The 13,495-nt window shown below is 45.0% G+C and overlaps 1 protein-coding gene across 1 annotated transcript in view; it reads right to left on the bottom strand.

Moving 5' to 3' along the window:
- Window positions 1-244: 244 nt before the first annotated feature.
- Window positions 245-13,495, bottom strand: part of LOC126213389 (uncharacterized) — a 50,707-nt gene continuing 37,456 nt past the window's right edge. The window contains exon 6 of the mRNA XM_049941093.1: window positions 245-781. Coding sequence (XP_049797050.1) covers window positions 301-781 — 481 coding nt within the window. The 3' untranslated portion in view covers window positions 245-300. The remainder of the gene's footprint in view (window positions 782-13,495) is intronic.

A 13,495-nucleotide genomic window follows, 5' to 3' on the forward strand; every position in this document is an offset into this window, starting at 1 on the left:
GACACTAGGAGCACTGTGCAAGTGTATGACTGGCAGCCATCCGTCGCCAAGTGGCGCTGCTGCCGCTTTGATGTATTTACATTGGTAGTAGGTTGGTGGTCAGAGTGTTCTGGTTGATCAGTGTACATCTCCCTCTATCGCTATTCTTTTGGTCTTCCGACAGTAGTTATAAACGTTGCATAAATATGGATACAGAGGACGACTGCAGTTTCTTTAGTTGCATTATTCTAAAAGAAATAATGGGTATTGTAAAAAATCTTCATTTATTTTATTTCACAGACGTTTGTGAGACTGGTAGCTTTATGATAGCACGTCTATCAGCTGCTGGTGGTTGTACTGTCTGGCAATGTCCTGCGGGGTTTTGCCGGTGTTATCCACGGCCCTCTTGTTGGCCCCTGCCTCCAGCAGTGCTGTCACCGCCTCTGCCTGGCCTGCGAATGCTGCAGAGTGCAGAGGCGTCCACCCATCCTCATCACTGGCGTTGGGGTCTGCAGAGGACGCCACCAGCAGCCGCACAAGAGCTGCGTGGCCATTCAGGGCAGCCCCATGCAGGGGAGTCTGCAGCGAGATGTCCCTTGCACCCACGTCAGCACCTTCCATGAGCAGACACCTTGCTGCCACTATGTGGCCCTCAGCAGCTGCCCAGTGGAGCGCTGTTTTGTTGTTCTCGTCCGTCGCCCCCAGATCTGCTTTAGCCCTGAGCAGCATCAGCAGCTCCTCCACTGCCCCCTCCTTAGCTGCCTGGATCAGTCTCTGGTCCTTCTCCTCTCCACGAAGGCTCCTGCAAAAAACAAAGAAATTCTCACACATTACGAGAAACACGAAGACATCATGTAGAAAACTATCGCAAAAGCAGGACTGTGACCTCTGAAAACACATCCTTGCAGTGACAACCAATGAATCTACAATTCTCTCACTTCTACGGCACAGAGTAACCTAAAGTCTTGGTAGTTTAAGATACGTAACCCCAGCAGTATCGTCTTCTCAAATCCTTGATTCACTCCTAATTATATTTCCCACACCGCATCTCTCAAGAAATTCAGTCGATACATTTTCTCACATTCATTCCCTACACTAACGTACTTCAAAAACCAGATGCTAGTGTTAAAGAGTCACTGCCCTTGACTGAAAGAGCAAGCTTCATGCAGCCACTAGTAGTGCCCTGTGTGCACTAATACCTTCTGACATAAGGAAACGCAGCACAAAAAGCTAATCACATCCCTTGATATTTATGGAATATTTCCTGTTATGGAGAAAAAATCAGCAGAGTTATTCCCAAATATCCTGAAACAGTTTAATCAAACAGAGAAAGCTACTTTTTATGAGAAACCCTAATGGTCGAAATATTTCAGATACAACAGTGAAAGTAACTCATCTGCTCTGCCCCTATAAAGAAAGAATTTGTTGACACATACTTATGCACAAGTGGTCACTTAACAAAAAAATGTGCTTGCAAAATAAGAGCACTCACAGATACAATCTATTAGATACACACACACACACACAAACACACACACACACACACAATTTGAATATAAAATCTTGCAGCTGCATATGTCTGTAGGCAACAAGAAAACCTGCAGGTTATAAGAGCAAATTAATGTCTCTAGCACTTGCCTAGATTACGATTCGAAGCTCTACTCCAAAGAAATCTTGGCTTCCTGAACACACTGTAGACTTCTCACCATTGATCTATGTCCTCAGAAATGGACCATTCCATTTGCGCGTATCAGATTCACCATAATGAGCCTAACAGATAATAACCACATTCTAATACTGCAAACTTTGTCTTGCATCTCCTTTTGAATAAGATGTAGCAATTGGTTTTTAATCTAAAGGTGATAAAGTACAAATTCATGTTATTAGCCTATCACATGACATATTACAGCTGACAAATCCAGTATCCATCAATCAGTCCACCCACTTTCCTGTTCTATGAATACTACATTTTCGTGATGTTCCTGATGTAGCTGTTTCGATAGAAAAACTGACAGTTCATATACTTGGAATGGCTGTTAATATTGTGAGAAATCTGTGTAACGCTTCTTGACTCTTTCCTGTCGAATGACGATACAGGGAAAGTTATTTGTGAACGACTACAGTGGCCAACAGCCTGGAAGTGGTTTTGATCTCCAGAGTCCTTTACTAGGCGTGCCCCCAGTGGAGGCTGTGTGCCTGCCTATGGTGTGTGCAGCGGTTCAAGGGACCCACGGTGTAAGATGGTATGATAGCAATGGTGCTCCTTATTTCTGAAATACCACTGTTAGAGGTCAAAGTCATCTCCATAAATTCAACAAAAAAATACCTACAAATGTGACATAAACCCCAAGCTGTCCAACCAGGCATTGTAAAACGGAGCAACTAGTATGGTTCACGTGCAGCCGTTTTATCTAAGACTCCTGCTGTTGGAATGGTAACAAGATGCAAAATGACTATGATCAGATTTAGTCTACAATGTGCTCTCATTATCACTCTGCAGTTGCTGGAACCTGATGAGTTGGCTGCCTCACCATCACGAGTTCCCCATGCTCCAATTCAACAGATGTTCTGGGTGGACGAGTTTCTGAAAGACTGTATTATCTTTGTTGGGGAGTTACAGTTAAAATGAAAGATATTTCTGTGTAGCACTGTGGTTGTTTTGCTGTGTTTTCTTCACCTCAGTGATGTTCAGCGATTGTGACTGCCACCAGCATTTGTGTGCTCAGTATCGATGTGGTATTAAATGCAGCCTTCGAGATGTGGCCACGTCATAGGAACTGAAACACCACAGCCTTTCTTCTGTTAGCAAATGTCGTGGGCAAGGAGGGACTGCTGCTAAATTTATTTTACGCATGGTGTTTGGATTTATAAAGGTAGCTGATTTGCATTATCAGAAATTATCGTGTCGTAGTCCTCGATCGTGCCAAGCAATACCTTATGTTTTTGCTCCCAATTCACTGAGACCCTGTTTCTCAGCTTGAGAACGTATGGAAGTCCCATTAGGATGTTCTCCTCAATTTATTCAACTTCATGTTTTATTTACAATTACTTCCCTCCCCCCCCCTCCTTCTGTCACTTAGACGTATGTACTTAAAACTTATTTCATTTCACACAGATCTTCCTACTTGTAGGTCACCAAACCGATTTGATTCCTGAGATATCGTCCTCATGTTCGAAATCTCAAGTGTTTTAAGTGTTTAGAGAAGTGTTTCCACGTCTTTTGCGTGTGATGTTGCTGACAGCAGCCATACTTGACGAATCAGGCTTTTAATTTGCAGCATTATAGCAACCTACATCATGTTTGTCACCTGTTCACTTAATCTCATTTTTCTCATAGCCATAGTAACTAAAACATTAAATAAGTCATTCACATTGTCAAAATCCAAGCAAAATATCCTAGTTGTGATTTGTAGGTTGAGGTGAGATTCAGAATGTATTTGTACATTCCGCAGTGGATATGACCTGCTTTTAACTGCTATAGCACAGTGTTTCTATGGGGTTAGATTCCCTTTCAGAAGCAATTTTAGTGCACTGTTTAGTAAGAATGTCGATTTTGTAATCAGAATTGAGTAATAGTATCAATATACAATATCGAAGTGGTGATCTTTTTTAATTCTTTTGGGAGAGCACCATCAGTCTGTGAATAAAATCGTAAGAATTACTGGTTTGATTAAAAGCTCGTTATATGAACGTGAAAAAAACTTTGTGCCAATTTTCACGAATAACTGCTCACAAAACTCCAAAAGAATTCTGTCATGTTCTCTTGTTTATCGTTGATGATATTTGGCAAAATCGAGTGGTCACTCTCGTTATCCGCCACAGTAATTCCATCTGTAAGGATACCCTCCAGATGCTCTACTTTTTGTGTCGCCTCGTTTTCGCTGTATGCTTGTACCATGGGAAGCAAGCAGAGGACCTTGTTTGCTGGCCAATATCCTCCTTCTATAACACAAACTGCATACATGTATTAATGGGGTTCTATATTCACGGGAACAAGAAGTTAGTTAACTTGAGATAGGTGTTGTGGTACAAGCTCTTCTGTAACAGATCACATGAGCCACACTGATAGTGAAGTACTAGTCCATTATGTATAATACTGTGGTACTTGGCTGTGACTGAAGGGTCGATTCGTTGGCTCACAGGACAACTGACTGACCGGCTCTCCGGTCCATGGCGGCGATCTAAATACTGATGGTCTGGACGGAGTAAGCAGTGCGTTTCTTGCGAGTTTGTCTGTGGCCTCTCTCCTCATACGCACACTTGCTACGGTGTATATTATCCATCTTCTTGCAACCTCTGTGCCACCTGGAGTGCTGGCGCCAGCTAACGCCAGCACACTACTTGTCTCTGGATTCACATTTGGGATGGTGGGTGCCTAAAAAAAATTTGTACATAATTTCTCCCTGGATCTGGTGTTGCACTCTGTCCTCGCCCGTTAACTGTTCTGTTAGTGCTTGCACTACCATTGTAGTCTCCAATGTAATCCGTAATGCTGATCTTTGGTCTTCGCTGTCATTCAGTCTCACAAGTGCTTGCCTCGTTTCTAGTATTAGTGGTCATATATTGGTAATAGGCTTTCTCTGCTTAGCCTTTAAAAATACGTTGTGTGTTATTTCATTGTTCGTACATGTCATGGGGACACGTAGAATAACATTCATTGGTGTTATTCTGCCATCATTTCGTGACAATGTGGTTTCTGTGTTAACAATTGGTCATCATTTGCACAATGCTGCTTTAAAACGCTCTCGTGAAACACAGAGGTTTTCATCTAGTACATACTTGTGCCATGGTATCTTTTCCGTCGTTGGAGGTCGATCAAGACGTGATGAGAGCAGCCATGTCTATGTGCAGATTACAGAATTCGCTTCATCTATGGGCTAGCGGTTTGTCAATATGGAGCTGGCGTGCAGTAGTATCCCAGATGTGTTCCACCAGGTTCACATTGATTAATTTGGCGGTCAGTACATCAATGTCAGTGCACTATCATGCTCCTCAAATAACTGCACCACAATTGTGATACGGACTGTTGTTCTACTGCGAGATTCAATCGCCATTGCGAAAAACATAAAGCATCAAAGATGCATCTGCCCTGCAACAGTGTTGACGTAGCCTACAGCTGGTATGTAGCCTTTGATTACTGCCATTGGTGCCACGAAAGCCTAAGTGAATGTCCACCATAACCTAATATTGCCCCCACCATGCCGAATTCATGGTGTGGTGTTGTTTCATACAAACGTTTACCTGTATGACGGCGCATCTGGACACGACTATCGACCTAGTGTAACGTGAAACGGGATCCACCGACCAGACGACACGTGTCCATTGATCTGTGGCCCCATCTTAGTGACACTGTGTGCACTGTGTGAACGTGCGAACATCCAGGATTCGTCTGCTATGCAGCCTCAAGTTGAACAATGTGTGCAGAAAGGTGAGCTCCAAACCACTTTTCCCCACAACAGCATTGAACTCTTTTTGCCAGATCTGCCACAGGTCGATGCCTATCCAACCTCACAGAGTGGGCAAGCCTGGTACCTTCACTTTCTAAGATGAGGCATGGACGCCCAACACATTGTCACTTACTCTACAATACTTGAATCAATCCCTATAAGTACTGTCGATAGTAGGGCGCAACAAGCTTCGCCAGTTCCGAAACGCTCATTCCAGATGCTGGGCCATCTCAAACTGCCCTTTGTCAGAGTCACTCATATAGATCGCAATACCAACTTGTGGCCGCACTGTCACTAAATTATTCCCAATTCGTCTCTCCTCTGATAATTTACTTACTTTGCCACATGACGTCTCTGCAATGCCACCAGGAAGCATTCAACTTCGCGGTCTCATCAGTACGTGTATATTTTCTCTACAAGTCCTCCTGCTTAGCTGGGTGGTAACGTGCTTGCCCCCCATCCAGCTGTCCCGGGTTAGATTCCCGGCTGGGTTGGAGATTTTCTCCACTCATGGACAGACTGTTGTGTTGTCCTCATCATCATTTCATCCTCACCATCGGCGCGCAAGTTGCCCAATATGGCGTGTACTGAAGTAAGACTTGCATTTGAAGGCCGAACTTCCCTGGACGGGGCCTCCTGGCCAACAATGCCATACGCCCATTTTCATTTTTTTCCATGTACTCCCGCCATGGGCTCTTGTGTAAGTACAGTGCAATGCAAACATTGTGTACATCCAAAGTTTTTATCCCTTTACTAATAATAAGGTTCAGCATCTGTATCTTTTTGAGTATCACGCCATTTAATTTCCGTCCTAATGCCAGAGCTGGATCAGAGATATTAGCTGCGTATTGCCACTTATTCTATTTTCTATTAACTAATAACAGATCTCGCAGCCATGCCACTAAGCCTGTTCCATCTTTCAGAGCTGTAGATGTTTTACAGTTTATTCCATCTCTAAATGAAATTTCATTCTCAACCACATCAGCTAGGTTACCTACTGTGCAATGACCAAGTATTTAGTTCTTATTGGCTTCTTCTTCTTGTAAGGAAATTGTATATAATGTTTGTGTACAAATATGTCTGCCTACATAGTTGAGTGATCAATATATCTGGAGGTATGCAGAAGACACGGGGTGGATATCTGGTACTGTCCAGAATATTTCCTTGCTGGGAGCCCTGGGACGACATGCAGGCAGCCTCATGATGCCAGCTGACTAACTGTGTGTGTGTGTGTGAATTCGTAAGGAATCAAACTGCTGCGGTCATCGGTCCCTACTTACACTCTACTTAAAATAACTTATACTAAGAACAAAACACACACCCATGCCCAAAGGTGGACTCGAACCTCCACACTATCCACGACATGGCGTCTCAAACCACACGGCCACTCTGCGCGGCAGCTGACTGACTGAGTGACACATACTGGCTCTGACGTCAAGGGAGCCAAAAACAGCTGGAGACTGATGTGGTGATACCGCGCTGCTCCATACCACATCTGAACGACACCATTGGCAGAAATAGATAAGGTGGGCAGTCAATCAAGGTCATAACGCGGAGATTCGCTTTTTGTGCGAACAGTCTTCCAGTGTTTGTAATTTTACTTAAGATTGTATAGATTTTAGTCTTCCAGTGTCTGTATTTTGATCTGTAAGTTCTTCTATTAGTCCACACAAACATCTGTAGCCCACCACAGACGAAAATCTTCACATTATTATCGCTGTACAAAGTTTTTCTTCTTGGTATCATTCCCACATACTCTTCCCCAACCTATTTCCTATTTTCTGGTTTTCAAAGTCTCATTACCAAAAAATGTTTCTTTCCATTTATAAACTACATTTCTCTGTTTCCAAATATGGTTTTCTTAGCCTCTTTGCCAACAATTTTGTCCCTTCCTTTTTAAGCCACTGTACTAGTCGGTTCTATTTTCTCATATAACTCATACAATCTTCTCTGGTTAATCGGTTCAGGCTTTTTTCGCATTTTGGTAGCCTGTTGTGGTTGCTTCCTGGAAGTTTTCTTCATTTATTGTATTGGTGTTCTTGCGGTGTAAAGTTCTTCCGTTGTCATGTCTTATTTCTGACTGAAGTCCTCAGTTTAACATTGACCACCGTGTTTTGGGGATATGTGGCTCCTTGTTATCTTTTATTTCTGACTGAAGTCGTCAGTTTAACATTGATCACCGTGTTTTGGGGATATATGGCTCCTTGTTTTCTTTTATTGACCGGATTCACGACTTTTTAGTAGGTATTCCTCGCTTTGTTGTATCTCTTTAATCTCTTCGATAATATTTCCTTCTTGTTTGTTGTATCATGCACCTCTTTCTGTGTCAAATAACTCACACTATGTGCCCAATTTAACAAACAGCGTCCTGTCCCGATCTGCGCCTTCCACGAAAGTCTGTTGTGGTGTGTGAACTTTTGTTGCCTGTCTACGCTCATGAGGCTTTTAAATGTACATGGAATCGGCAGGTCATGCATGAATGACGATACTATGTAATCAAGGCCACAATTTCTTGAATCACTTTACAGGAGACAACAAGTTTTTTCGAATACACTCAAGCATTTCTTACCCACTTATCAATGTAAAATACTTATTTAGCTCCCATATTTCCCCCTCTCCTGAGTTGTGTGAGAGAGTACAGCGTAATGCAATACTGAGTTGTTGATTTCACTAGGCATGTTGATTACCGTGAGTGTTGTTAGTCCTGGGCCTGCATAAGTACTGAAGCGGGAACGTGTTGTATCTCCGCCTACAGTCACTCATGTGCAGTGAACCGGCTTCATCGCCGCGCCCACGCACTATGCTCAAGGGAGAGGCTTGTGGCAATAAACGACTAAAGCGGTTTCTGGACAGGACACATTTATTTTTCCTACCGTTACAATAAATGACAAATAATATACCTCGCTAATGTCCGTCTATAGAGGCGCGTTGCACTGGCGGCACGGCTCGGTCACCGATCCCGGAGGGTGTACACTCCAGTGACGAGCCGTGGCGCGACCGCGTGGCCCGAGCGAGACAAAAGGCCGCGTCACAGAACGTTCTGCTCTTGGCGCGACCGGAGGCGCCGTAACGTCCGCGAAGAAGCGAAAGACACTTTAACGGCGACTGCGTTTACGACCGCGCGTACGCATTTACGGCGGAGTCACGTTGACTCGACGCACGTGATCCGCGGCGGAAGAACTGGGAGACGTGTGTCGCGTCGCGTCGACTAGCTCGCACTGCCCGCCTGCTTTGTTCCCGTGCGATCCGGTGTGCGACGCACCGTTGCCGAAATTCTGCGTAACGGTACAGCTGCCCATACTTGTGTCGACAGTGCCGTAGTTCAGCCCTTCGTGCGTTGGACGGTGCTGCCGCCACAGTACCATGTAGGTACCTAATCTATTTCCTTAGGCATTAAAACGAATTGCATTGGCGATGAAGTCTTGTTGTGAATCGATCTATTCACTGTAATATAGCGGTATTGCTCATAAAGCCAAATATTAATGTCCACTGCATCATTGATTTAAAAAAAAAAAAGGTAAGTAAACATCAGGATGTATCTACGTAGATACTGCTCTGTAATGAAAATAGAAACTGTAGTGAGGACATCTGTGAAAGACCCTTAGCTCTGCAGGGTGTTTACAACTGGTCAGGTGCACACTGCTGCACACGTCTCCACTCACTCACACCCACAACAGGACTGCCTGGACTTCCTCATTATGACGAGCAGCTGCCTCAACTGTCAGGCCTTCTGAGCGTGACTAACCAGACTCCAGCATTCATTGAGTCTGATGTCTCAATGAATGATTTCCGAACACTACCAACAGAGGATCTCATATACATCTCCTATAGCAGGGCAAGCCAGCGCTATCCACTGACTCTGCTCTCCCATTGGTGCCGCTGTCTCACTCCCCGTGGGGCAACTGGTTGCGATAAGCAGGAAATCTACATACATGTACGCCACAACATGGAAGTGTCTGAAAGAGTGATTTAAAGGAAAGTATGCAAAACACATAAAGACATACGCAGCACAATATGGCATACCCGAATTACACTATGGCATGTTACTTTCTTTGTATTTCCACACTCATTATTCCTTCAACATTTTCTTTCGTGAATAGCGTTGGACTTATTTTAACATATATTTGTTCCCTTAATGTCAAAGCTTCGTGGAAATGCAATGGATAAAAACCCTCTTCAAAATCTATTCCCTGTAGATTAATTTGGAAGATAGGAAACTATAATTGAAAACAAAAATACCATCTAACTCACAAATACTTTCACTATCATTGGAGAGGAAATTTAGTTTTATAGCAGCTTTCCTGTGTAACTGCACTGATTGACTCACTTGTGTTCTGAAGTGAATGTAAGACACACCGAAAGGAAAGAAGGATGTGCATAATCACTTTGCTCCTTGCCTACTCGAACGATGAGAATCATAATTTCTGCTTTATCAAAAACGCGACAAAGTGGCATTCGATTTTGTGAGAATAACTCTTGGTTATCGCCCCACATGTCGCACTGTGAATGCTGACAACGTGCACATGGTTTGACGGGAGTCACTGCAAGGGAGAGACGGCGGTGCCATCGGATTGGGGACTGGTCGGGGGAGGGGGGGGGGTCGTGGGGAGACCACCTGTGACAGGAGGCCAGACGTGGTCGCTGTGGGGCTGAGAGGTGGGGGTGGCGCTGCCGTCTCTGCCTGGGAATCTGTGTTTACTTGGAGAATAGAGGGCAGCTTACTGGAGACGATTCCTCCACAAATGAATAGTAGAACACACAGTGACAACGATAGTAGGGGGTTCACTAAGATCATTGACTTACCATTGAGCTGATCAGTTTACACAGTTTCATGTGTTCCCCTTACCAGTAGCTCAGCACAGGAAACAACAGTCTGTACAAAGTAAATCACATGTGAAAGGTGCATACAAGGGTCAGCTGCTGTGCTGGAGCGATACCAAAACTATTGGACCACATGGTTTCAATATATAACGAGGTAGATTACACAGATATTGGAATGGAAAAAACCATCTCGTGGACTTAACGTGGTTCAACGATCATCAGATTTCTGTAGATCGTGTGTCCGGGATCAGGGACCAGACTTTAGGAGGCATAGATGGTAAACAGCAGTGCCAAAAGTGTCTTCGTGTTATTTAGTGCCTGTTGTCTCGAAGAATGACATCGAAATAAACGCAAAATACGAAAAACTGGATATAAATATAGGAAAGGTTGAATTACAGCAGTGACACTAAGTTATGCATAGTTGTTAGCATTTGCAATGTCTCTTCGTGAAACTTTTGCTTGCCCAAGACATGGCCAGCCACGCTCCCGTGCCATGAGAGCACACAGGGGCTGGAGCTGGTTCCGCCCTGGGACCATAACGTCGACAGCGTCAGTTTCCACACGTCCTGTGTGTCACGTCGGCCAGTGGCTACACGACAAACAGCCCAGTAGCTGTGTGGGAGCCACCACCGGGCCATGCGGATGCCGCAACACAAAAGGAAGCGACCTCTGTGTCCGTCCACAGTGGGGCCACCTGAAGGCTACACACCACTCCAGCACAGAGTCAGACTAGAGCTAGCTAAGACAACGTTTCCGTTTTACCAGTTGCTGCTACTTATCTGAGTCGTAATTTACGTATGCTACAGTGCAAATATTGATCATTGCATACTAGAAATTGATATACAAAACTTAGCAATTAAATTTTATGAGCTCACAGCTGTATCGAAGCGTTACAGTTCCATGAGTTTTAGACCAAATGCCTTTCGGGCACTGTCAAGTAACAACTGTCTCCAGTAAGATGTTTTCCATTATACGATTAGGTGGGCAAACAGCGAATACTTATGATCTTTTCAAATTGCAACATGGTTTTAATTGTTCCATAATATAAAGCAAATGTGGTAATAATAGAAGACAATTACTGATTTTGCAAATGGATAAGCACAGTTTCTATATGTTTTCATAGCGAATAGAGAGAAATAAATGGGGAATCAAAGGTGTGACATTCAATTTAGAAACTAAATGCTATTCTTCCCATGGAGCCAAAGAACGATGTAGAGATCGACTGCAATAGTCAGTTAGTTCTTACAAGTCAGAATTTCGGACTTACTTCTAGAGTGATACACGCAGATGACACCGCCTGATGTCATTGTAGCTCTGTTAAAGTACACCTCATTCGAGCACAACTGATTCTCTGTGACTGGGAGAGCAAAGCCCATTAGTGTTGGTCGTATTGAGTATTGTTACCAGGCAGTGGCCAAATGTTTAGTGGCATGGGAACATAATGAATATTGAAGATCCTGTAGACCACATCTGAACAACCCAATGGAAGATCACCATATAATCAGCCAACCTCGTCGTAATCCATTTATATTTATGCCTCCTAGCCAAGACCGAGTGATGGACTTAAATCAGCTGCCTCTCTTATCCGTACCATTGTTCAGAGGGTTATCTATTTATTTATACACTGAAGAGCCAAAGAAACAGATACACCTGCCTAAGATCGTCTAGGGCCCCAGCGAGCACGCACAAATTTCTCAAAATGACGTTACATGGACTCGACTAATGCCTGACGTCGTGTTGGAGGGAACTGACAACATGAATCCTGCAGGGATGTACATAAATTCGTAAGAGTACGAGGGGTGATCTCTTCTGAACAGCTCGTTGAAAGGCAGAACGGATATGCTCAATAAACTTCGTGTCTGGCGAGTTGGTGGCCAGCGGAAGTGTTTAAACTGCGAAGAGTGTTTCTGAAGCCAATCTGTAGCAATTCTAGACGTGCAAGTTGTTGCATTGTCCTGCTGGATTTGCCCAAGTCCGTTGGAATGAACAATGGACAAGATGCAGGTGATCAGACAGGATCACCTGACAGAGTCTTATCTAGATGTATCTGAGGTCCCATTTCCCTCCAACTACCCACTGCACACACCATTAGAGAGCCTCCAACAGCTCGAACAGTCCCCTGGCTCATATTCAGGGTCCATGGATTTATGAGATTGTCTCCATACCCTTCACGTCCATCCACTTGATACAATTTGAAACGACTCTCGTCCGAGCAGACAACATACACTCCTGGAAATTGAAATAAGAACACCGTGAATTCATTGTCCCAGGAAGGGGAAACTTTATTGACACATTCCTGGGGTCAGATACATCACATGATCACGCTGACAGAACCACAGGCACATAGACACAGGCAACAGAACATGCACAATGTCGGCACTAGTACAGTGTATATCCACCTTTCGCAGCAATGCAGGCTGCTATTCTCCCATGGAGACGATCGTAGAGATGCTGGATGTAGTCCTGTGGAACGGCTTACCATGCCATTTCCACCTGGCGCCTCAGTTGGACCAGCGTTCGTGCTGGACGTGCAGACCGCGTGAGACGACACTTCATCCAATCCCAAACATGCTCAATGGGGGATAGATCCGGAGATCTTGCTGGCCAGGGTAGTTGACTTACACCTTCTAGAGCACGTTGGGTGGCACGGGATACATGCGGACGTGCATTGTCCTGTTGGAACAGCAAGTTCCCTTGCCGGTCTAGGAATGGTAGAACGATGGGTTCGATGACGGTTTGGATGTACCGTGCACTATTCAGTGTCCCCTCGACGATCACCAGTGGTGTACGGCCAGTGTAGGAGATCGCTCCCCACACCATGATGCCGGGTGTTGGCCCTGTGTGCCTCGGTCGTATGCAGTCCTGATTGTGGCGCTCACCTGCACGGCGCCAAACACGCATACGACCATCATTGGCACCAAGGCAGAAGCGACTCTCATCGCTGAAGACGACACGTCTCCATTCGTCCCTCCATTCACGCCTGTCGCGACACCACTGGAGGCGGGCTGCACGATGTTGGGGCGTGAGCGGAAGACGGCCTAACGGTGTGCGGGACCGTAGCCCAGCTTCATGGAGACGGTTGCGAATGGTCCTCGCCGATACCCCAGGAGCAACAGTGTCCCTAATTTGCTGGGAAGTGGCGGTGCGGACCCCTACGGCACTGCGTAGGATCCTACGGTCTTGGCGTGCATCCGTGCGTCGCTGCGGTCCGGTCCCAGGTCGACGGGCACGTGCACCTTCCGCCGACC

The sequence above is a fragment of the Schistocerca nitens genome, chromosome 11 (genome assembly GCF_023898315.1).
Source record: "Schistocerca nitens isolate TAMUIC-IGC-003100 chromosome 11, iqSchNite1.1, whole genome shotgun sequence".
Classification (NCBI taxonomy): Eukaryota; Metazoa; Arthropoda; class Insecta; order Orthoptera; family Acrididae; genus Schistocerca; species Schistocerca nitens.